Source organism: Brachycentrus maculatus, unplaced genomic scaffold, assembly GCF_059751285.1.
Source record: "Brachycentrus maculatus isolate JH-2025_06_01 unplaced genomic scaffold, ASM5975128v1 h1tg000050l, whole genome shotgun sequence".
NCBI classification, from domain to species: domain Eukaryota; kingdom Metazoa; phylum Arthropoda; class Insecta; order Trichoptera; family Brachycentridae; genus Brachycentrus; species Brachycentrus maculatus.
The window spans coordinates 1299097-1325654 of NW_028280804.1; the positions used below are offsets into that span (position 1 = coordinate 1299097).

At 33.2% G+C, this 26558-nt stretch overlaps 3 protein-coding genes across 7 annotated transcripts in view; 2 read left to right on the forward strand and 1 right to left on the reverse strand.

Annotated features, from left to right (window-relative positions):
- The window catches only part of ERR (estrogen-related receptor), a 96167-nt gene extending 84791 nt beyond the window's left edge, over positions 1–11376 (reverse strand). The window contains exon 1 of one of the 3 annotated variants that reach the window (XM_088277838.1): positions 11224–11376. Coding sequence is in view for 1 of the 3 variants with exons in the window: in XM_088277837.1 (XP_088133963.1) it covers positions 1754–1807 (54 nt within the window). In the remaining 2 variants the exon portion in view is untranslated. Of the gene's footprint in view, positions 1–1753; positions 1937–11223 lie in introns of those variants that run through there. The other 2 variants (XM_088277839.1, XM_088277837.1) reach the window with 2 other exon arrangements.
- Positions 11377–13284: 1908 nt separating this feature from the next.
- LOC148312055 (uncharacterized) overlaps positions 13285–26558 on the forward strand; it is a 36565-nt gene continuing 23291 nt past the window's right edge. For all 3 annotated transcript variants that reach the window (XM_088277830.1, XM_088277832.1, XM_088277831.1), the window contains exons 1-5: positions 13285–13510; positions 13599–13735; positions 15123–15256; positions 19963–20115; positions 20705–20751. In XM_088277830.1, coding sequence (XP_088133956.1) covers positions 13657–13735; positions 15123–15256; positions 19963–20115; positions 20705–20751 — 413 coding nt within the window. In that variant the 5' untranslated portion in view covers positions 13285–13510; positions 13599–13656. The remainder of the gene's footprint in view (positions 13511–13598; positions 13736–15122; positions 15257–19962; positions 20116–20704; positions 20752–26558) is intronic.
- On the forward strand, positions 21289–24855 carry LOC148312056 (uncharacterized). Its single transcript, XM_088277942.1, has 2 exons — positions 21289–23519; positions 23594–24855. The coding sequence occupies exons 1-2, from the start codon at positions 22518–22520 to the stop codon at positions 24734–24736; spliced, it is 2145 nt and encodes a 714-aa protein (XP_088134068.1). The 5' UTR covers positions 21289–22517; the 3' UTR covers positions 24737–24855.

The following is a 26558-nucleotide window of genomic DNA, read 5'->3' on the forward strand; positions in this document are numbered from 1 at the left end:
TTAAAATATAATATGATATTGAGAATTTTAGCCTTTTTTAGAAAACGCTTCAGTATTCAACAAAAACATGTTTTAATGTAAAAAAATATGGACGTAGCGGATTTTGATATTTACTTTTAGATCTCAATAGATATATGTATTATTTAACCCTTAAAAAATAAAAAAAATTACAGGCAAAAAATAATAAATTGTTATTTGCACTAATTTACGTAGAAATATGCCACAATATTTCAATTGCGTAATACGAAAATGTTACAAGTTCCCATTGTTTCAATTATAAGAATCATATGTTGTCAGACGACCAGTATCTTACCACCTTTTATTTATTGACTCACGAAAAACAAAAACCTAATACCTAATACACGTAATAAAAATACACTAATTGCACACGTACTTGATTCATTTTCTGGAAAAACAACACGTTAGTCATTCCCTCCATTATAAATTCAATATTGTAATTAATATATATTATATTATATATATATATATTATTAATTAATATATATAATTTTATATATATATATATATATATATATATATATATATATATATATATATATATATATATATATATATATATATATATATATATATATATTATTGAATTCGATGCTTATTTATGTAATTCTACCTAATACAGGTAGGTATTACAAATTAAAAATAAATAAAATAATAGAAATCATCGTTATGTATTTTTTTAAAAATAATGTACAAAAATACATAATATCGCAAAATAATATTTGTTGAAAACTTAAATTGAATGAAGTGTGTTATTCGGTAAAATTATAATTTTCCTTTGTCCAAAATTAGTATTCGTTATTCGAGGTATCCACACATGATTATGCATGCTAAAACGATGTACATTTCGTGTATTATAAGGAAACAAACCTGATCCGAGCGCGATACGGCTCGCGAATATAATACATAGTAGACCTACCTCAAGCCTGAACGCCTTGCGGCCCATACGAAGGCCCGCACATACGGACAGATAATTATAACATTGCGAATAAGTTTACCGCGTTCTCCGAACAGCACACAGCCCCAAATGTCCGCCATTTTATTTGGGTGTGCAATCACGTGGCGGTAATGGAGGAACGGAACATCGTAGAAGACGAAGCCGTGTTGCCGGGCAGCCGTGCACTAGGGCGAGAGTTGAAGGCCGAGTAGGGCCACGACAAGCGGTGTTGCATAAGCCGTAGCTAGATTTTAAAGTCACCTGGACTTTAGGTAATTAAAAAAACGACGCCGAACTACTCGTAAAGAATTGCAATATAATTTTCTTGGATACAAATATCTTGGTTGATAATTACCGCGCGAAAAATAAAAAAAAGAGTGTGATGTCACGAATTCATAATGGGACGAAATATTATCTTCAATATCAACGGATTTATTTGGTGTCACTTTGTGGTGAAATCCGTCCATTCTTAATTTATCTTTTACTCAGTTAATACCACCATTTCTTAAAATCTATTGGGACACGTGTTTCGGTGTATTCAGCATCATTTTCAAACACCGTATTTAAAAAAGATGCGTAATGCATCGTAACACGTGTCACAATAGTATTTCAATAATAGATTTCAATAAACAGTGGTATTTGCTAAGTAAAACGTTAATATAGTTAACATAGGACCGTACATATTCCATTAAAAATACGGAGAAAAATCCGCAGAGCAACCGTGACCTAGTCAAGATAATGCGAATAGGTACATGGATCCAAGAATCAAAGGAAGTAGGGGTTCTCGTATGGACGTACCACGTCGTCCATCCAGTGGTCCATGGGCTGCCCCTTGGCGAGGTCGAACTCCATGCCGGCGAAGAAGGCGTCCGCGGCGTGTTGGTCCGGCGGGGGCGCGGGGCCCGCGGGGGGCGCGACGGGCGAGGCGGGGGGCGCGGGGGGCCCCGGGGCCTCCCACGGCAGGGCGCCGGCGAACCTCTCCACGGCGCCGGCCCTGCCAGCCGCCGGGCACGCGGGGCGCTCCACCGCGACGCGAGGGATGCACTTCCCGGAACGAGAAACGCGGAAACTACCGGTCGATTTGAACGCGAATCCTAGTGGATACACTCGACTATCCGACTATATACTTTTGTCCATGATATACTGACACACTGACGGAAAAAAAATGCAAGAAAAAATAAATTTCTCTGTAAGTCCTCGGCAAGTTTTGGACTCAATTTGGGGAAATGTCGTTAATCGCGATAGAGTCGGCGGAGAGTTACGAAAATGTCGATTTCGGGGCGCATCGGCATCGCTCCGACGGCGGATTCGAGGGCGCGAAAAGGTCCGATCGGAGGATCGGAGGATGCGAGGCTGGAGACGACGAGGCGAGCGGCGCAGGAGGGCGGCCAACGTCTCCGGCGGAAGTCGGAGGGCGACTGACTGAGCGGCGGTGCAGCCGCGCCGCCGCAGGAAACTCGAAAGTGAAAATGGCGGGTATTTTTATATTTTGTACGAATTTTGAATTTTCGTGCGAATTCGTTCGAATCTATCCGTGCAGGTTGCGCGCAATCCCGCGAGCCGTGTCAAAATTCGAGTATTATGCCGAAATGGTGCGTTATCTGCCAGCCGGCCGGTGTATGTTTTCCTTTCGGCGCTGGCTCCGGGGGAGGGGGCCGTCTGGCTGCCCCCCACCCCCCACCCCGCCACTCGCACACACACACATACACACATACACACACACACACGCCCGAACCCCACCGCACACACACACAGGTGAGGTCTTTGTTAGTGTACAGAATGCATTTCTGCCATATAATCTGTAAATAAATACTTGCTCTCAGCATTTGATGTTTTTCATAAAAACGGACATACGCGATTAGTATATATATATATTTTTTAAAAACAGACGTAGGTAATATAAATTAAATTCCCGGTCAATTAAAAAAAACATATTTATTATCCACAAATCGCACACCGCATCAGAAGTCCCTACATACGTGGAAATAAGGTTCGTTAACAAACGAAAAAAGCTGCCCGAATGAGCTCACTCTTACTGACAGCCTTGGCGTCTATGTTCAGAAAGATGATCACAAAAAAAAATTAAAGCCCTTAATTTTTCAAGTGAAACCCCCGGATCAGCATATCAATAGGGCAATGAAAAAGACATCCTTGTCAATAAAAAATGTACGAAATTCATACGGTATTTGAAAATTATGTAGAATGCATCGAAACACGGGTCACAATAGATTTTAAGAGATAGTGGTATTTACCAAGTAAAAATTAAATTAAAAATTTAATAAATTCATACAAACATTTGTTCAAATACCTTAAATCTCCAAAGTTATTCACCGATCGCTCTGACATTTTGGATTTATATTACATTTACATATTATATTAATATATGCACGTTTTAAATAAAATAAAATAACCTGTCACATATACAAATATATTTTTATAAAATTTTTAATATTCATATTTACATTTCTTTGTATGGCTACCACGCTAGAGCTCCTAGGTTCGACTCCCAAGGGAGTTAAAATAATTTAATATTTTTTTTATATAATATTTATTTATTAATATTACCCTACCTGAACGGCTGTCCAAATTTAAAACACAGTTAGGGACATTTTTTTGTAGTAGGTTTTTTTTGCATTTTTGGACTAAGTAGACTCTACTTAGTCCATAAATGCAAAAAAAACCTACTTCAAAAAAATGTCCCTTACTGTGTTTTAAATTTGGACAGCCGTGAAGCGCTTGACTGGTCACTTGCCATCATGTAATTAATTATCAATTTCTACTGCGTGCCCTATGCACCATTTGGTGCGGACAAGAATAAGAATGAATGAAATGAATGAATCAGACTATCGTCATATTTTCTTGAGAAAATAATATGTTATAATAAAACACGCTATGCCCAAATTCAATTCTTTGCTTTCAATTCTATAATTCTATAATCTTTAATTGTTTCAATTCTATAATCCTAGTTGGATTATAAATTACAAACAAAAATGTACGATATTTGACCAACTTGAAACTGAAAGGGAAAAAATTGTGAAATACGTTTTTTTTATGGGAGTGATCCGAAAATTATCTGCACTATATTTACGTCTAAGAAAATAATGAATAGGGAGAAAGGTATGAAAAGTTCATTTAAAATAATTAACAAACAAACCTATCTTGAACTTTCTTTACTATTGTCGGGAGTCGAACACATTGTTATCCAGGACTTTCGCAAGAAACTAAACGTAAAGTAAAAGTAAATTTAAACATTATTTCTATTCCAATAAAACAAATATTCATGTTTTTTTGGCACTTTTAATATGTTTACAATACGGACAGACAACCGGTTTAAAAATACCAATGTCATTAGAAAAAAGTCCACAAGAAAAGTTATTTATGCTACATATTTATATGCGTTGTATTTAATCTGTCTTGGAGCTTAAATCCGGAAGAAAAGAATGGTGATGAGTGATAATGTTGGGATAGGCTAATACGGAGACGAACGGTACATTTTTTCGACTATTCATACGTTACTCACGCTGTATTATATAAATAAAAACATACGTACATCGTCATGAGATCAATGATATTTGTAGGAGTTCCAAAAATTGGAGTGGTGTCAATCAAAGGTAGAATGGTGGTAAAGTGATCATTCATTTTATTAAAATTAAACACTTGAATAATCCACTTTATCGAGTTTTAATTTTAATTACGACTAGTTTCGAAAATGACAATTGTTTTCATCTTCTGGTACAAATAAAAAATTAATTAGTTTTAATTTGTACCAGAAGATGAAAACAATTGTCGTTTTCGAAACTAGTCGTAAATAAAAATAAAACTCGATAAAGTGGATTATTCGAGTGTTTAATTTTAATAAAATAATCATGTCATTCCACAAAGGTAATGCCGAATCAATAAATAACATAAGTGATCATTTGACCAAATATAATCCCTCTAATAGCAAGACATTTTATATTTTTCTTTATCTGTTGTTAAATGTCAAAAAATGTAAATAAAAACTAATTCGGAAATCCGTTTCCTAATCCAAGCGTTTAAAAAAATGAACGGATTGGTTGAATAAACACAATTTCTTATTAGGGAATTTCACTCAAAAGTCAAATATTAAGATTAATTTACAATATATATTTGGTCCTCTAAATTTGTATTTATGATTCCTGATTATTAGTAGTGAAATATACCATTTTCTGCTTTTAAGTAATTATTCCAGGTTCGGTTGATGTTACGGATTATGGCCACCAAATTGCCATCCAAAAACAGCTGAATTAATGAAAAAAACACGCAAAACCTTGTAAATCAGAGAGTTGGGGAGGAAATTCACAACAAACTAATGTACTAAACAGGGTGGTTTTCAGATTCTGAGAAAAGCCCTTACTATGTTTGATAATTTAATACAAATTTCACTAAACTTAAATACAAATAGAATTTTACCATCGAATTACTTCAGAAAACTTTGCCTTACTACTATAAATTCTTGTCTCTCAAATCTCTGATAATTGTTACGAAAATATAGTAGTTTTACAGTTTTAAGGTTTGTTAGTCAACTACATTGTATATTAAAAGCATTTCTTAACTTTTTGGTACGGTAATATAACACTCTCCTTATCATTCACCGTTCATGGTATAACACAAAGTGAACGATGAATGACAAGGAGAGTGTTAACTACATATTCGTTTGAATACCCGTAGGCCCAGTGGTAGAATTTTCACTCATGAATTACATGAAATTATGGTAACTTTAAACATAAAGAGTAAATCCACTCACGAGAAGGCATAGGCTATGAAACTCAAAAAGTTGAAGCCTGGGTAGGGTCATGATAAGCGGTGTTGCATAAGCCGTAGGTAGATTTCAGAGTCACTTGGACGCTAGGTAATTAAAAAAAAAGGATTCACCACAAAAGTTTGTGTTAAAAACTTTTAGTAATTAGATAAGGGTTAAATATTAATTTACAACATTTTGAGTTTGTTCAAATACTTGTTCACAAATCTGGATTATCTCCAAGCAGGAGTTATTTTTTATATATTTTTTTTTGACATCTCAACATAGATGAAGGAGAATACGGAAGTTTGGGCGTTTCCCAGACTTCCATATACTTTTTCTTTAATGTTTTTTGCAGGTACTTAGTGGCACATTTTATAAACTTTATAAAATAAAACAACTTTGTTTTTTAACCACTTTTTTATAAGCACATTTTTTAAAAACCGGCATGTTTAACTCTGATGATGACAAGGTTCTTGTCGAAACCGGTTGGAGAAAAAATATACCATTAAAAAAGTGGTTAAAAACAAAAATGTTTTATTTTATAAAATTCCATATTCTTCTTCATCTACGTTATGATCTCAAAAATTAAATATCAATATAAATGCACCATCCTTATTAAGTAATAACGGCTCTTTGTGGAAGCGAGTATACATATATTACGTATATATATTTTTGAATACATATATCGAGCCGGCCTTGAACTTGACTGGGTTTCAGACTTCTCAGGAACGGGAAGGGGGGCACCCATACACGCAACTCTCACACACACACATGCGTAAAGTATGCAACATTGCGAATGTATTCAAGTATAGATATGCAAGTATGCGCGACAATGATGTAGCTAAATGCAGGAAAAACGGAATCCGTACAAACGAGAATATGAGGAAATATTTTCTAAAGGTACATACATCCCTGTTAATAGGGGTCCCGGAAAACAATACATAGGGAAGAGCAATTTTATACGGGGGTGGGAATGCCATTTTAAAATTATTACGAATAACACGAAAAAATATGCGCTGCGGAAATATTTCCAAAATACAGTTTATCAACGACGAAAAATATATATCATAAAAATTATTTTTATTCGAAGAGTATAGAAATAAAGAAGGAATTACCTACATGTTGTCGGCTTAATTCGTGAAGTGTGTAACTCCATCCAGTCTCACTTACATAATATAATCAAAAGAATTTGTCGTTTTTTGACATCTCAACATAGATGAAGAAAAATATGGAAAACTGGGTATTTACAGAGCTTACAAACTGCCATACCATTCCGTGATAACAAATAAATATTAGAGTGAAAAAACACAAATGCGTTTATTTTCTCCCCCCCTGGGAATCGAACCCGGGACCCCCAGTATGGTGGCCAAATGTGCTAACCACTACACTACGGAGGTGGACAAATTCAAAGGGGACGAGAATATACAAGCTTGTAATATTAATTCTCCCTCTTCTGGTTCCTACCCAGACCCAAATGATGCATAGGGCACCGCATCGAATCAACGTGGTGTTCATTCGGTCGAATGCTTCGAAAAAACGTTATTTTCGTAAGTTGGCAATGAATGACGTCACAGAAACGATGGAGTTATTTTAATATTGGTAACATTGCTAAATTATTGGCGGCTCTATTTGTTGATGTCTATGTATCTACACTTGTATCATACCACTTAATAATTGAGTTTTATTTCATTACACGCGACTAGTTTTACTATTCACCTGTCGATAAAAACAACAACTGTAGTTTTCGAAACTAGTTGTGTGTTATGAATTAAAACTCAGGAAGTGGTATTGTAAAAGTGTTTTTATTTGAATAATCAACATGTCATTCCACAAAGTCAATGCCGAATCGATAAATAATATTCTTTGAGGATATTAGAGAGTCCCTTGAGGAGTCAGTTGTATAAATTAATACAAGCACAATTATCCCCCCTCAAAATGAACCGAGGGTAGGTCCGACACAGCCTACGCCCAGAAGAAAACAATTCTGCGCGCCCATTAGTTCTAATTCTTAGCACTTTTCAGGAAATGTCATAAAAAATCAAAAATTAACTTTGCGCCTAGCAGAATATGATAATCATCACATTTCGCTCATTCCTTTCAAGAACGTCATAAATAAAAAAAAGATTTTTCTGGAGAACGTTTTTTAAGTTTAAAAATATATTACAATGTATTAAAAATAAATATCAAGCCACTTATTGAACTTTTTACAACTGATCTTTTTGCAACTGATCTTTTTAGGTAAAACCTGAAGGTTTTTCTCCATTTGAAAAATATTTAGTGTAATTAAAAAATAATTAAACAATACTTTTCTTCAAAAATGCAAAACAACACTTTCTGCCCTGTAGCGGGTAAATATTAAGTTAAAAATATGCCTCTTTTGCTGGGATATAGAACATTTTCTGGGCATTCCGAAAACATGCACAAATGAAAATTGACGATTTTTGATTTATGACGTTCTTGAAAGGAGCGAGCTATTTGTTAAATTTCAAAAGTTACATTTATTTTTTTCATTATTGTTGTACGTTTTCCTAATAAGGCATTTAATATTATTTTTTAAATAATGAAAAAAAATACTTTTGTACTTTTGATGTCGAAATGGAAGAAAAAATATCACGAAATAGAAATGATAGTGAATAATGAATATAAAAACAAATTAATTTGGTATCAAAAAGTCTAGCGCCGGCGCTGATGCCATCTCTGTACACCTATGAGAAGCTTTTCCATGCAAGTGCATGTTCAACAAAATGATGAGAGATGTCTCTATTTTTTATAAATGTATAATTTTACTAGTTTTTTCATACAATATGTATTTTATAATTTACCGGAATATACGCTATAATTATTTTAATACATATTTATACCCCAACCTAAATATCGGCAAGAAAGTCGATATTTATCATTGAAATCACTGAAATCTTATTTGTGATGTACTATGTGTAAAGTGCAGTAATGGCAAGCAATAGATATTTGGGGGAAAGGCATGCGATTAGCTCTACAAACGAGTTAATATTTTATACATTCAAAATGTAAACGGAATGAAAGGTGTGTATACAATTTCATTAAAAACGTATATTATAAGGTATAAAATGTTCATAAAGTATTTTTTGCTTATTTCTAGACAAAATGGTTCATGTGACACGTAATTATTTTATAATTTAAAATAATTACGTGTTACAATTAAAATAATTACGTGTTAAAATTAAATTGATCTCCGACCATTTGCTATAATAATTCTCAAATATTCAATTCCTATATATTTAATAAACAGTTGAAGAAATTTGAAAATACGTTAATAAATGAAATAAGATACATTTGTCTAAATTTATACTGGTAATTTCAGTTGTGCAGTCCGGAATTAAACAGTGGCTATTAGCTATTTCGATTGACATTAAACCCCCTCACATACGGTGCACGAAACTGGAGTCACGGGTTGGATTCTCGAAAATTCAAAATAAATTCCAAAAATATTTTTTCAATTAATGGTTAATTACAATGTATTTTTCACCTTCCCTACCTTTCTGTCGTGCATGCAGACAAGCCTCTAATAAAAGAGGTTTTGTGAACTATTCCCTTTATAAAGAAAGAAAATGATATGAAAGTTTGTAAATTTATAAAATAGTCAAAAACATAAGGAGACGGAACACACATTGTAACTAAATTTTCTCAATCATGCGCTTATATTTTTAAGACAACGAACATATTTACAGTTCATTCATTGAAATATGTCTTTTTACTATCGTTTCGTTACTTGCGTTTGTAGTTACCACTATCAGTACTACGATCACTCTTTGCCGATATTATGTATGTAACTTACGATATGTAATATGCATCGGGTTGTGGTCCCGTCGTTAGTGTCGCGGACTCTTGAGTCAGAGTTTCTCGGTTTGAACATACTCTAACACAATTTGATACCTATTTCTAATAATGAGCGGCTCAGGCTCACAAAACAGTATGAAATTGAAGTATTTTTGTAAACAATAAAAACAGAAATATTTCTCTTTTAAAAATTTAATTATAATAAGTTTTAAAATAAAGTAGTTAATAAACCTATAGAAACATATTTAAATTCCTTGATATTTTAACATGACAGTGTTTATTTGTCACACTAGCAAAAATCGACACCGTGCAGCTGATGTGTCAGTGACATTTATATTATAAGGTATTCATAAAAGTAGGTTTTGTATTCATTTATCATTTGAATGTTGAAAATATCATATAGATATGGCAACTGTACAAAAATTAAAATTAATCATACATTCACTGTTAGGGTTTTTTTTATGTGTTTTAATCACAATGTTTCCTTGGAAGAGCATTCAATTATTAGCATGTTGGTATTTTCCCATACAAATTTTGATTCAACAGTCAAATAAAAAGTATGTTTTTCAAAATAACTTATGGAACCAACTCATATTCATTCTGAAAACATTTTGACATAAATTTTCATCTTTCCATATTCCATGTCCTGCAAAATTTCCAAACAAGAGCAATTCAGCCTAATCGTATCTACCGGAAATTTCTATGGTTCACACATAGATTTTTCATTCAGAAAAATAGAAAACGGATCACTTTGTTTAAAAATCAGAGCCCCAATTGACCATTCACATGTAGAAATAAGTCATAAAATATTTTTCAATAATGGATGGCAGGTCTAAGTCAAGATACATTATATTTAAAGCAAATAATGGATGAGAATGTTTTGTTCTCATCCATTATGTCAAAATAAAATATAAAAATATGGTTTGTTTCCTTGCGGTAAGAATTTTCTTACATTCAGTAAATCAAATAGGTGTATTAGAATAAAAACCATTATTTTTTAAGCACAATTAAGGAAAAAAACATAGAAGAATGAAGGTATTAACATTATCCTGGACAGAAAAATAGTCAGTGTTTAGGGAAATATTTGGAACAGGAAATGTTTCAATTTTTTTGACACATTTACAAATAATACAGACTTGATCATGTTCCCACATTTTTGCTTTATTTAACAAGGTTAAATTAATGAAATCGTTTGTTTAGATTAATATACTTGACCATATTTAAACGTCTGTCAACAATATGTTGTAAATGAAATATGCATTATATTTTGTTAACATATAAGTGCATTCACACTGTTTAAAACACCTGCAACGTATAATTATACGATAGTAATCATCTTCAAATACTTTTCTAAACTTAATAACGTCAGAAATAATTATAAAATAAAGAACTTATTAAGATTTTAATGGTAAATACTCCAGCCCTTGCGCAATAATGAATTAAAAATAAGTAATAAAGGTGAAAATAAAAACGATTTAAGCCGAAACAATGAACAAAATGTGCGTTTAAAAAAAAAATGCTCTTTTCATTTGGCATTATTCGGTCTTAAATTAAAACCGAAAAATAAATCTTGTTTTCCTTTATGAAATGACAGTTCTCTGCAAATAATCTAAACACTAGAATGCACTTACCACGCATTTCCGATCAAAATTAAATATGAAATAATGTAGGAATATTAAATTTTTCTTACCTTAATCGTATAATTTCTGCATTAACAAATATTATTCACAAAAAACACTTTATTAGGCTATTTACTGCGTTTCAAAGAAACTAGGTTATATTATGCAATACTAACACAATCAACGAGATGGCAGCACAAGGCAAGACGATTTGGCATTTTGGCAACTATTGCTCTAGTGTTGGGAAGAATATCGATCGATGCCGGTCGCAAAAAAATTGTATGAAAATTATTGATTCCCATAGTAAATCAATTAGTTCATAATCAGACTTGAATCCAACCAGCTTTACGTAATTTCACGAGTTTCAAATATAGAAAAAGGTATTTTTCACTCAATATCTAATTTGTTAGACTGTATAGGTTTTTTTAATTATCTGTGTTATATGTATGTATAAACATGTAAATATGATGTTATTTATGAATAAAAAATATGCATTATAATTAAGGAATTTCAAGAACCGAATATTCGGAAATAAAAGAACAACTGACTTTTTTGCTTTTCACAATTGCCATTGAATTTTTATCTTGTTGTAAAAACTCCATACATACTTTAAAAAAGATAACGCTAGTCTCACCTCTATATTCTACACTCCACCACTTGAAGTCGTTTTTTTCTCCAGAAATTTTCTCACATGGGTCACTTCTTGATCCATGTGAGAAAACCCCAAAGAAAAAGCTAATTTTAATCGGATGAGAGTAAGATACAAAGGATGCTGCCCAGATTAAATGTTAAATTTTTCATTTTTAAGTAACGAGATCAAATATGTGAATACGAATATTGTGATTTGAGTACAAATCCCCATGCAAACATTTATTTTCCGCTGGCGTTTTCTTCTTTTGAATTTCTAAATGTACAAAAACCACACAAAATTCACAACGTGGATTACTTTTCACTCTAACGACCATGTAATTGGTACCTACGTACTTCATTTTTGTTTTATTGGACGGATTTCACGCATTCGGAATTCCAAAATGGAAAAAGGTAATGTTGACTTACGTTACAATGATTAAAGAAAACACTTGTTTTTTACCACTTGAGTTTTATTATAGACTATATGTTTTGACTTACGTTGGCTGGCTACCTATTTTTGTCGATTTACTTTTTCTTTTTCAAGAATAAAAAAATATTTCGTTCCATTGGATATTCAAAACCAAGGTCGTTAAATAAAATTTAGAAAAAATGAAAGTCTTATTTATTGATTCGGCCGTCTCTTTGTTTTAATATATTTTCATTTTTAAATTTATGATTTACTCGGTACGTACCACTATTATATTTTATCGTGACACATGTTTTGATGCACTCAACATCATAAAACAGGGTTCGATAATGATTAAATATTGACAAGAAGTATTTTTTGAAAATCATAAAAATCACATTTTAAAATAAAAATATATAAAATAATCACATTTATGGGTAAACGATAAAACATTTTTAAAAATTGCTTTTATTTATTCCAATACTTTATTTGAATACTTTCAATTCTGAGTATTATTTTCTAGAGTTTGGATGAAGGGATTTTTTTAAATCGTTCGTAATATACCATACGTCGTATGTGATTTACGTGTATGATAAATATATATATTTTTAAATGTTATTGTATTTTATATTTTAAGCTTTTTATCTCCTACAACTTCCCATTGTAATATAATTGTTTTTTTCCATAAAAGTGACATGGATGTGAAAACATAATTTTTAAGCCTTTTGTTATTATTTAGAGCTTGGATATATTTGCAAACATAATATCTCAGACATAAATCATTATGTTGTTTGAGTTGTCTGAAATTTTCAATTTTTAATATTTTGAAAAATCAAAAAGGGTATATGTTTTTCGTTTGTTGGCTTTCTTATATTATAACAATTAATGTAATGATTAATTTAGTAACATTTCTTGTTATGTACACTACATACTACAGTGAGAAAGCCCTTGCAAATAATGATTTTATATTTATAAAGCATTAAAAAAATATATTTCTATTCTTCGAGTGTTGGGCTGTATTTTATATGCACTATGGTTTTATTTTGCCGCGCTTCGATTTCGATGACGCCCAATGACGCCCTTGTCTCTGGACTACGCCATTTTGTGTTGAATTGCGATCTTCGCATTTCGATTTTTGTCGCTTCTTCTTTGGAACTCTCCGTGTACGCTTTTCGTATTTAGTCGGTGTCTTTTCAACTTATCTGTATAAAAATACTTCTATGCAAATCGAATAAATGACAATAGTTCGATAATTGTGCGGTTTTGTTAAATTTTAAAGCCGGTTCGAGATTTTTCAACCGACGCCATAGCACAATGGACTGGTAAGTATGCTACTAAGTGATAAATTCACGCGTCCTTTTTTCGGTTTCATTGTTTCTCGGTCTAAATTCATATTTTTGCTATTTCTAGTTATTCAACCGATTTCTGAAGATGACCTAGGAGCCGTTGGTGAAGCATCCACGTAATCATGGACGATAGCGGCCAAATTCTTTACAAGGTTCTTTCCAGTCTCGGAGGCGCTGATGGGGACACGCAGAAGACCGACGGTAAATTTTCTAGTAAATTTAAAGTTTGATTCACGATTTTATTCTTTTTAATGCTTTTCGCATCAGTATCGGTAGGATTATCGTTTCGTCACCATGAAAGTAGTTTATAGTTATATTCCTAATACCTGAATCAGGGTACTTCACTAACTGATTCGAAATGTTCAATACTATCTAATTTGATTAATTAAATTATAATCAGGACAACACTGAATTCAATACAGAGCAAAATGCACAATTGGGCGAGGATATGGCAGATGATTCAAAAGTTTTATAAGTCATCTTTTTGGATTTAAAACTAATAGCATAATGTGAAGTCAAGGCTTACATTTCGTTGACAAATTTTACATATCTCCAGCAAACACAATAACAGTTGAATTACGAAACAAGATGAGATAAAATCTCAAGGATCATGCATTATTCATTTCATACATTATTCATTTTATGACCCCTTCTGTGCCGGGTTATGTATGAAAGTTAATTCATTAGTTAACACGTTAAACGCCAATACTAAAATTTGCCATTTTAGAAATCCACAAAAAAAACTTTTTGGTAATTTACGTAATTTCATTTTTCATTTGCATTTCGACCTGTATTATCAGAAAGTCAAAGTAACCAATTTAAAAAATTATTTTTGAATTTTGAATGTATTTTTTTTACCTAGACTGCCAAAACTCTTATTTTGGGGAATCATGGTTGAATGCATTGTTATTTTGTTTTTTTTTTTTATAAATTCGAACAACTATTAACACTCTTTAGGGCGTTTGTCCACTACATGGAATTTTACCGTCTGGCACGTCATTTAGCGTTTTAAAATGATTTTGGCTTGGATTGGCTTGTGCTTTTGTCCATCTTTCTTCGGATCGGAGCTCTTTATCGGTGGGTGAACACGTTGCATGTAAATTCGATCACACTAAACTGTCGTACTCGCTTTCATTTTTCAAAACCGGACTGCCAACGGCCAAATTCCGGGTAGTGGATAAGCGCCCTAAGGACAAGAAAGGTATTTCTACCCGTTGGATTGATGCTTAAGGATGGGAAGGGTATTTTTACCTTCTGTGCCGGCCTCATTTCAAAGGAAAAAAAGAAGGAATTATACTAAAACATTTTTATATGAATATTATATACCAATCTCTTTGTTAAGGTCTTAACTATATGTACATAATTATCGAATGCCAGCGGTTCGCAGGCGTAAAAAATACCCATCCTTAGTGTGTTAATTTGCACTTCTTTAGAGATTGCACAATTTTTTAATCAAGATTTTAAATTTAAATATTAATCCGCAATAAATAAAGGGTCTTATGATCGTATCAGAGGTTCTATTTGGGATACTTCACTTCCTAGTCACTTCCCTTCCAGCGTGAGTATGTTATGTGTATGAATGTTTCAGGAGATACGACCGTGCCACTCTCACAGCTGTGTAGGATATGTGCGCTTCCCAATGAGTACCTCATACCGATATTCGAGGGGGAAGGCCAGGAGAACAGCTTGGCTGACAGAATACACGCGCACCTTCCAATCAGCGTAAGTTTTACTTCCTATTATGTATCTTATTCCTGATCCACTTTTTGAGATAATATGTATTTTTAAAAATATATATACGACCCTTACCCCGCACCCATTGGTGCATAGGGCACTACATCATATAAACGCAGTGTTATCTTGATTGTTAACACATGAAGGAAAGGTGATCAGCCCTCTGCTTCAGGTACCAGTCCAGGGTAATATTGAAGAAATATTATTGTAAATGAAAATACTTGTTTTTTTTTACCACTTTTGAGTTATATTAATTTAAATAGTTTTGACGAGTTTTGACTAGTTTCGGAAGCTACAGATGCTTCTGAAACTATTTGTTAATATATTTATAAATTAAGTGGTAAAAAACAAGTGTTTTCATTTACAATTTCATCATGTCTTATTAAAAAGTAATTGCCGAAACAATAAATAAAATAATATTATTGTGAAAAAAATCACTTATTTATTTGTCCCCCGCCCTGGGAATCGAACCCGGGACCTCCAGTACGATAGCCAAGCATGCTGACAAAATATGAGGACAAAAAATGATAAGTAAATTAATTGAATTTAACATACAACATTTTGAGTGTGTCCAAATACTTGTTCACAAAATCTGGATTATCTCCAATTACAGGAGTTATTTTCATATTATTTTTTGACATCTCATCAAAGATGAAGAAGAATATGGAAGTCTGGGCATTTACGGGGCTTACGACCGTCATAGGCTGGTTTAAGTGATCACTTTACACACGTGTAACATTCACCAATTCTACCCATTATTGACAACCACACTACTCAAATTCTTGGAAGTTCTATATATATGAACCAATTTAGAAACCTTGTTCATGAATCACTAGAACTTCACTAGAGACATCTATTGGTGAGATGTAAAGGAGATGTAAAAAAAAAAAATTATTAATATATATAACGTGGTAATATTTTCCTTTTGAAAATTAAGTGTAAATAATATGTAAAGTGGGTGTATAATAATAAAATAAACAATGTGTTGCTTTGTAATTAAAGAAACGACAATAAAAGTTTATTCTTAATTAATCTTTACAATAATTTTTATATCTATATGATTCTGACAGTTAATAATATTATCGGAAGTCTTTTGTTTTCTTCTGAGTGACGCATGCGACATCTGTTGGTAGAACTGTTTTATGTAGGTACTATTTGTAGGTACTTAATAAAATGTATAGGTAGGTACCTAGGTATTTTATTACATCTCCCCCCTTGGGGATGAAAATTCATAGTAAAATTTTCACTCGTCCTCCGGATCATCTTCTTGTAGTGAAGGGACTGGTATAAGTTTAGTGATATGATAAAGTTTTTTTTTATTTTTTCCTCCTATCTTTTTTCCTTCTTTTTTTTTTCTTTCTTTTTTTCTTTCTTGTTTTTTTTTCTTTCTTTCTTTTTTTTTTCTTTTTTTTTCCGTTCTTTTTTTTCTTTCTTTTTTTTGTATTTTTTTTTTCTTCTTGACCCTTTTAAAGTAGACACAGTTTTTCTCAATCCATTTGTTTTTTTCTTTTGAATTCCTTCATTTTTATTCAGATCTCTTAAAGTATCTTCTAATATAACAACTTTTAATTGTTCATCTGCATTTTTATTCGATTCTAAAACTGGGTTCCGGCTTAGACAATCTACTTCTAAATTTTTCTTTCCTGGAGTATATTTTATTTCATCTTTCGTAGAAGTTTTTTCTACTTTATTTTTATTTTCATTTTTCAAGCATTGTCTTTGTGTTATTTTTAAGTCTTCATTTTGGATTAGTTTAAATTTTTTTATCATATCTAATCCTATCAAAAAATCATATTTGAAATTTTCTTCATCAATAATATATACATCAACGTTTTTTTCCAATTCAAATATTTTTATTTTCAAAGTCGTCAAACCGTTTGTCTTTTTAACACCATTAATTGTTACTAAATCTGCTTCATTCATATTGTTTCCTTTTCCTTTTAGTTTTAATAACTTAGAATTTATTAGAGAAACATTTGAACCTGAATCGTAAATTCCAAATATTTCAATTTGATCATTTAGTAATAGTTTGACATTTATTAATGGTGTTACTATTCGTTTTTTTGATCGGTTTCGTTTAACTTAGCTTCTATAACTGAATTGTTTACATGTCTGATAGTATTTTTATTATTAAACTTATCATCCTCCTTTGTTCTAAACCAGCACGTTACTTCAGGGTGATATCGAGTTCCCTTATTTAATTTTTCACAAATCTTACATGGACTTTTATCTTTAATTTTACCACTAGTTCTTAGATTTCCATATCTTCTTTGATCCGAAAACCTTTTTTTATTTACAATGTTTTCGTGTTTTTTTACTTCATTGAATAAATCGACTGTATCTTCTAATTTTTCTCTATCAATCATATTAATTATAAATTCTGGTAAACCAGCCACAATAAGATCTACTAAGGTACCCATGTCGATCGTTCTTCTCATCTCCAACAAAAGTTTTTCCTTCCTTATGGCATAGTCTAACAAGGAACCGTCGTTATATTTAAAAGATAATGCAAACATTACATGGTTCCATCCCTTGTTTGTAAATGTTTTACAAAAGTTGTTTTTCCATACTATCCATTCTGAGTTCATGGAAAATTTTATCATCATCGAACTGTACCAATCTTCACAACTTTTATCCATAAACAATCTTAATATTTCAATTTTTTTCTCATCCGTTGTCACCTCAAAACGTATACATTCTTTTTCAAAAATATCCATCCACTGGTTTGCATTAGGATTTTTGCTTGTAAATTTTTCAATGATGAACTTCTCTGAAATATCTTTTAAATTTTGATGTTTGCTTACCTGAGCATTTTGTATTAATTTTTCTAGTAAGTTTTGTAATGTTTGAGGAGCAGTATCCATTTTTATTTTTATTTTGTTTCTTTATTTTTGATTAACAAAATTGTCGTTTTATAACGTGGTAATATTTTCCTTTTGAAAATTAAGTGTAAATAATATGTAAAGTGGGTGTATAATAATAAAATAAACAATGTGTTGCTTTGTAATTAAAGAAACGACAATAAAAGTTTATTCTTAATTAATCTTTACAATAATTTTTATATCTATATGATTCTGACAGTTAATAATATTATCGGAAGTCTTTTGTTTTCTTCTGAGTGACGCATGCGACATCTGTTGGTAGAACTGTTTTATGTAGGTACTATTTGTAGGTACTTAATAAAATGTATAGGTAGGTACCTAGGTATTTTATTACATATATATATATATATATATATATATATATATATATATATATATATATATATATATATATATATATATATATATATATATATATATATATATATATATATATATATATATATATATATATATATATATATATATATATATATATATGCCATGAGGCCATTATCAATTGCAGAGAAAATTTTCTCGGTGATTAAAATCATTTTTCGGAAAATTCAGTCCCATATGTATTATGTAAATAGCATGAAATTTATGTATTTTTGTAAATAATAAAAAAAAAACAAATATTTCTCTTTTTTTTTTAAATAAAAAATAAGACTTATTTCGTATAATACAGATCATCCCAAGTGGAAGAATGTCTTCCACTTGGATGAGGAGAGAACCTTGTTAATGATAAGATTAGCTATGGCACAAAGTGAATAAAGTGATTTGTTATTCTAGTTCTTATTTTTATGAATCATCCAGCCCTTTGTCTCATGTTCATAATCTGATATTGGCTGATGTGTTATGCAGAATTACACTCTTAAGAATTGCCTATCTCAACATATATATATATATATATATATATATATATATATATATATATATATATATATATACATATATATATATATATATACATATTATTTTTTTTATAATGGGTAGAATTGGTGAATGTTACACGTGTGTAAAGTGATCACTTAAATCAGCCTATGACGGTCGTCAGCCCCGTAAATGCCCAGACCTCCATATTCTTCTTCATCTTTGATGAGATGTCAAAAAATAATATGAAAATAACTCCTGTAATTGGAGACAATCCAGATTTTGTGAACAAGTATTTGGACACACTCAAAATGTTATATATATATACATATATATATATATATATATATATATATATATATATATATATATATATATATATATACATATATATATATATACATATATATATATATATATATATATATATATATATATATATATATATATATATATATATATATATATATATATATATATATATATATATATATATATATATATATATATATATATGTTGAGATTCCACTTGGGATGATCTGTATTATACGAAATAAGTCTTATTTTTTATTTAAAAAAAAAAAGAGAAATATTTGTTTTTTTTTTATTATTTACAAAAATACATAAATTTCATGCTATTTACATAATACATATGGGACTGAATTTTCCGAAAAATGATTTTAATCACCGAGAAAATTTTCTCTGCAATTGATAATGGCCTCATGGCATGGTGCCCATTTTTTTTGTTTTTGTTTTATTTTTAAACCCTTATCCGCACCCTAATGGTGCATAGGGCACTGCATCATATAAATGCAGTGTTATCTTGATCGTTAACACATGAAGGAAAGGTGATAAGCCCTCTGCTTCAGGTACCAGTCCAGGGTAATATTGCATAAATATTAGCGAGAAAAAAAAAGTTTTTTTTTTTCTTACTGACAAAATAATCCCCTTTCTTTCCAGGTCAACAATTTAGATGACTATCCCGACCATGTGTGCTACCAGTGCGCCAGCACTCTGCTGGCCTTCCACGATCTCGTGGATTGTTGTACGCAAGCTAATATCACGCTAACAGCGCGTGTGCAGCTTGGTCAATCCAAGAAAACTTTTTCTAAGGTAGGTCGACTTTTTATTTTTGGCTCTGCGGATTTTTAGTACGTTAAATAGTAGCAATACTTTTTCTATGTCCAAATCTTTATATGCAATTACTGGATTAAACCATTAAGGGTTATTATTTTAAAAAAATCATAATATCTTAGGAGAGATAAAATGCTGTTAGGAAAGGAATATGATAAGTCTAGGCATTCTCGTGTCTTATGACCTGCCATCAACTGATTTATACACTGGTGTATACGCTTTGTGCGCTTTAACCCTCATGGAGTGAATGGTCGCTTGTACATTACTTAAATGCAGGGCTTTTTTTTTTAAACAAGAAAGAAACCAAGCTTGACGGAACTCATGTCAAGCTTTTTACTTTAAAAGAAAATGTATTCAAATATCATTTAAATGTTTATTACAATACCATATTTTATCATTTTGACGAATTATATAAATATAGATTGTAATTATGCAAGCACAAGCATTGTTTCGTCTAATTGATTTTGAAAATTTAAAAATGATTTAATTCTAGTTTCTGAAAGTGCTGTGTTGCATGTACACAATTACGACTTCTGAAAAATAATTATTTTTTCTTTTCTTTCTACAGGAATTAACCCAATCAAAAAATGATGCATCACAAATCAACAAAGAAAGGTTTGATACTTTTTTTATTACTTTATTCAAGTAAGAATTTCACATTATTACACGAGTACTTTATCGTAAAAACAGAATTTTGAAACTTCATTAATACTAAAGAAAATCATTTTGAACACTACTGAAGGTTGAAGCTATTGGACGATATAAGAAGAAATTGTGTATGAAGCACATTTAGCCCGATTTCAATGCGTCACATATCAACTTGTCTCAATTTTTTTTTTAACATTTCAAGCTTCATTTTGAATTATAACTACAGTATGTAGAACCTCGATTTTACATTCCTTATTTCTGGATTCTCCCCATTTTACACCGATAAATCAAATTCCGAAATAATTACTAAATGCGTTGCTTGGTATTGATGATTGATGATTAATTTAACCATTCCGGGAGTACAAAAATTGATGTCCGACTTTCTCTGGGGAGTGGGTTCTTTTTACATTAATTTAAAAAAAAAAATCAAGTCCATGTATTATGAAGATACTCTATTTCACAAAAATTGCACACAAAGGATTGTAAATTAGAAATATATTTTTTTTAAATTTCTCAAGTTTCGATCATGAATTCCATTTATGCTAATATTTTCCTTTTCCTCAGTTTTGCATCATTGTTTGACATTTCCCGCAAAGACAAAAAAGAGATTTTACTGTATTATCCTAAAATACTTTTCATTAATCTGTTAAAATGTGTGAAATTCTTACTTGATTATTTTCCTTTTGTGATTTATTGTCATTGTAAAAGATTTTTTAATTGGTAATTTGTAGTTTATTATACCCGACAGCCCCAAAGCAAAATCAATTTTTTTTTTGACATTTAACAATTCTACACGAGATTGTATTTTACTTTTGATGGTTTTTATTTTTTTGGTAATGGCCTATATGATATGTTTTTTTTTAATTGACATTCCAAGCTATGATAAACGGGATAGTTCCTAGTTCCGGGTAGATTATCCAAATCCAGTGATGGGTTGTTCATTTATTACGAGTGAACTGCACTTCAGGTAGCGAGTTAATTTGACAATTCGCCTCAACACTTTTCACCACGATTGTGCAATGAAAAGATTTTGCATTTCGAATAAAATTTGTTATTTCCAAATTTGTTGTAAAATATTTTTTCAAATAATGAATTATTCAACTTTTTCTGTCACATTATTATACGTTTTATACATAATCAGTATTGGAGGAACTAGAATTTAGCCAATTTTCAAATGTGATGATATTCAAATTATTGTTATAATTCATGAGCTTTTATTGTATATTTTAGTCTCGATAAATATTTTCTTTCGATAGGTATAGGTTTTAAAAAAATTTAATTAACCCCATATCACACCGGTTATTACAATAATTTAAGAAAACAGTTAGCATCCGAGGGTTAGATACTTGGTTTTACTTTTGGGCAGCTGTACTGAACAAGCCTTTGTCGGTTTTGAGTCACAAATATTTAACTATTTTCATTTTTGCATCAAATAAAAAATCTTTTACAATCCCGCTTAAATGTTTTGTATGCCTTTCTGAATAAGATCACTATGATTTGTTCCCCTGTTATCTGTGTCATGTTGAATATTATTGTATCATTTTCACCATCACTTCACATTGAGAGCTCTGACGATTACATTTTTATATTCTTTTACTCGTTAACAGATCGGTTGTGTCCTTATAAATAGTAGCTCTTTTAGCACTCGGGTCTGTATTGCGAGGTTAGTCGGGTATACGAGTTCCCATTGGTAAAGTTGTCAGTAGGAAGCGCATTGAAACGGAAATGTGAAGATGATCGGAACGGAGACCCACTACAGGGTTTGCTATTGTGGTTGCAGGTATTCCCATCCCGATGATGCTGGTTCAACACTCGCTGACTCCGACAGATCAAACGGTGTTGCTCTTAGTGTAATGCAATCAGATGGGAATAATTCTACCGCTAAAATATATTTTTGTAACCTCTGTCATTCTTTTACACTAAATAATGTGTCGGAGCACATCCGAACAATCCACCTTGAGGAGTTGGCTCACCGCCCGGTTGTGAATCACGCCGACTTATACTCTGTTCATTCTCTCACGATTACTTCGAATCTTCTTCGACAGCCTTTTTTGGCCAATATCCTTATTGATCTTGGTTCTTCCGACTGTAACGAGTATTCCGAAGACACAACTTTGTGTTTCTGTATTTTATGCAAATCGGAAATACCTTTTGTGGCTTCTGATTTCCAGAATAAATGTTTTCTGGACAATCGAGTTATCGACCCTCTTCAATTTCTAAAATCCAACTTTGTATATAAAGAGGAACCCGGCTGGTGTATATGTGCGGTATGTGCAAATAGACTAAACTTTATCGAAGGAAATGAACATTCGGTTTCCATAATGAAAGATACTAATAGCAAAGCGCAAATTGAAACGTTGCCGGGAATTATGGATGCTGAAAAACCGGTGTATCGCTGCGAGGCCTGTTTAAAAGTGTACAAAAGTCGTACGGCTCTTTTATACCACGAGCGCGTGCAACACGATAGACGCGGGGGGAAACAGTTTGTCTGTCACCAGTGCGGAATCACATTCGCCGCTCGTGTCTCGCGAGATGTGCACCAACGCATTCACTCCGGACTCCTCCCCTATAAGTGCGGCTTGTGCCCTAAAGCTTTTCGATCTAGCAACTCCCTCTTGTATCACACCGCGGTACACTCTGACGTGCGGAAACACCAGTGTGGGATTTGTCAGAAACGGTTTAGAAAGAAAAATCATCTCGACGAACACCTTAAATCTCATTACAGGAAAGGACAAGTTTAGCAAACGGGCTATTACTGAAAATACTAAATGTATATTAGCGTCAAAATGAAAGGACAAGAGTGTAATAGTGGCCTGTCTGTTCCAGGTCCACCTCTTGTCATCTTTCATTTAATGCATTTCTGGAAGCTCAGAAGGCATTACCGATCCCTCTCTTGGACGATCCATCGGTAGAACTTGACGATTCTAGAACACCCTTACTTCCGGTTTCTGTCTGCAATAAGAGAGTAACTCGAGCGGACACGATACGCTTGCGTCGCTCACGCTCAACCGCGCGCGAGAAACTTACTCCTTCCCACGCCAAGCGGTCGCGTAAACACACGGAAGATACGAGGCCCTCCGAAAGAACTCTGGACTCGGGCGCTCGGGAAGTAACCGATTGTGAATTTATTCAAGAGGAAGAGGTACCCGTGGAAATAAAAAGGGAAAACTCTCCGGAGTCATTCTGTAGCGGTAAAGATTTAGATTATATGGACCCTTCCGTCGATATAGAATTAAAGTGCCAAATTGTCAATTCTGATACGGAATCAAAAAAAGGAAAACACAAGACCAAAGTTCTCGATATAGAATGTGTGGAAAGATCTAAAGTTATCATCGACGGAAACACACTGTACAGGTGTGAAGAATGCGGAAGGAATTTACGTTCCCCGCACACGTACATTTTCCACATGAGAATACATTCGGGAGAGAAGCCGTGCGTGTGCCATCTGTGCGGCAAGCAGTTCCGCATCAACGCCGGGCTGCAGCGCCACCTGCGCGAGACGCACCACAAGATCAAGAGCCACGCGTGCCAGCAGTGCGGCGGGCTGTTTGCCAACCGGCAGAACCTGCTGCAGCACCTGCGCATCCACACGGGCGAGCGGCCCTACGTGTGCGCGCACTGCGGCAAGCGCTTCAAGCAGAGCGGCTCGCTGCACATCCACAGCCGCACGCACACGGACAGCTTCCCCTTCGCCTGCGCCAGCTGCGACGCCAAGTTCCGCTCGCGCGCGCAACTCACGCACCACACCTACAAGCACACGGGCGAGCGGCCCAACGTGTGCGAGCAGTGCGGCCGCGCCTTCCGCGTCAAGCACGAGCTCAACACGCACAAGCTCATCCACACCGACCACAAGCCCCACTCGTGCGCCGACTGCGGCCTGTCCTTCCGCCAGCGCAGGTACCTGCGCAACCACAGGAAGCGCACTCACTCCCGTCCCGCTGGAACTACCTAACCACTTAATGCTAGGGTTTTTTTTTTATAAAGTGTTTTAAAAAACATCAGGAACATTGGAACGCATTTAGTGCGCGAGCGTGACTCGTTCAAAAGTATGAAGCAGTTAACCAACTTCTCTATCTGGTGTATATTGAAATAATTTTTAGTTTTTATTATTTGAGAAACCCATTTTATAAATGATTTTGAGTAGTCAACGTAAAAAATATTAAACTTAAACATATTTTATTTAACAAGTATTTTATCTTGCTTATTTTATGTTTTTTTATTTTCATTTGATTGTTCAAATTTATCTCTCAAAATATGAACTCGTAATATGCAAACATACTCGACAGTATCGTAACTTTGAATATGGTAATTATTAATGTGTTTTTTTTCTGAGTTGGATGAATAATATCTACATTTAAATTTATTTATTTTTAAAGACGATCTATTAATAAAGAATGACTGAATATCTTCTGTATTTAAATCACATATGAACTTTTTGTTACATAAAACACATCTTATTAGTTAGAAATGACTTGTTTTGCTTCTCTGAAATGGCACTGTGGTTACCCTGACTGGAATGAAGTACTAAAGCGTAGTGATATTGGCAGGCGATTGGGTGTAATAGAGCACTTTGTTGCAGGTTCCGTCTCTCATTTCGCTCATTCCACCGACCTCGCGGGTGCCTCCCCCTCGCCGATGATGTTAAATTTGAGCCCGATTCTATTATCAAAGTGAACAACCCTTCCGATTTGCGAAACGACATGTTTCTATCGGATGACAATTTATTCCCCGCACAAGTGTTCGATTCCATCAAATTTGAAAATGACGATGACAATGACGACTGGATCTCTAATTCTATTCCCGATGAAAATGATAAATCTGACGATGAGCACTTTAGAAAGCAATATTCCACGCTGCGTAATGTACTCGCCAAATTACAAGACCACGTAGCAAAGTGTCACAATTTGCATCCTGTAAACAGTGCGTTTAAAGTGCCTCGTATTAATGATCCCAAAATTCTAGCCGAACTCGAATCGGTTAAAGTTATAGTCAACGGAAAAAACCATTATCAATGTATGTTCTGCAACAAGTCCTTCAAAGTAGCGTACCGGTTTCTGAGGCATAGGGTTGTACATGCTGAAAAGCAATTTTCTTGCGATATATGCGGCCGTAAATTTAGACTTAAAAACTATTTGGATTTGCACATAGAAAAGATGCACCCACCCCAAGATAGTTCCGGCACCGTAATGGATCTCTTTAGAAAGAAACCCCGAAAGTATTACGATTTCAAAGCCATGGAGGAAGTAAAAGTAGTGATAAATGGAGATACCTATTACCAGTGTAAAGTATGCGACATGAAATTTTCCCGAGCTTGTTATTACTACAGTCATATAACTGTTCATACGGGAGAAAAACGATTTGTTTGCGATTTTTGCGGGCATAGTTTTCGTCTTCTTTCCATACTGAGAAACCATATTCGCACCGCTCACACTAAAATCAAAAGGTTCTCTTGCGACGTGTGCCATCGGAAGTTTGCGGCCAAGAACACCATGATAGAGCACCAGCGCTTGCATTCGGGCGAGAAGCCCCTCGTGTGTCCCAAGTGCGGCAAGACCTTCAAGCAGAGACCCGCACTGTACCACCATCTCAAGGTGCACAGCGATCACTTCCCCTTCCCTTGCACCATCTGCAAGTCCAAGTTCCGAACCTCATCTCGGTTCAAGTATCACATGATGATTCACAACAATGTCAACGCCTTCTCCTGCGACATCTGCAAGACCACCTTTCCCCTGAAGAGTTACCTCAAACGCCACATGTATAGTCATTCTGACGAG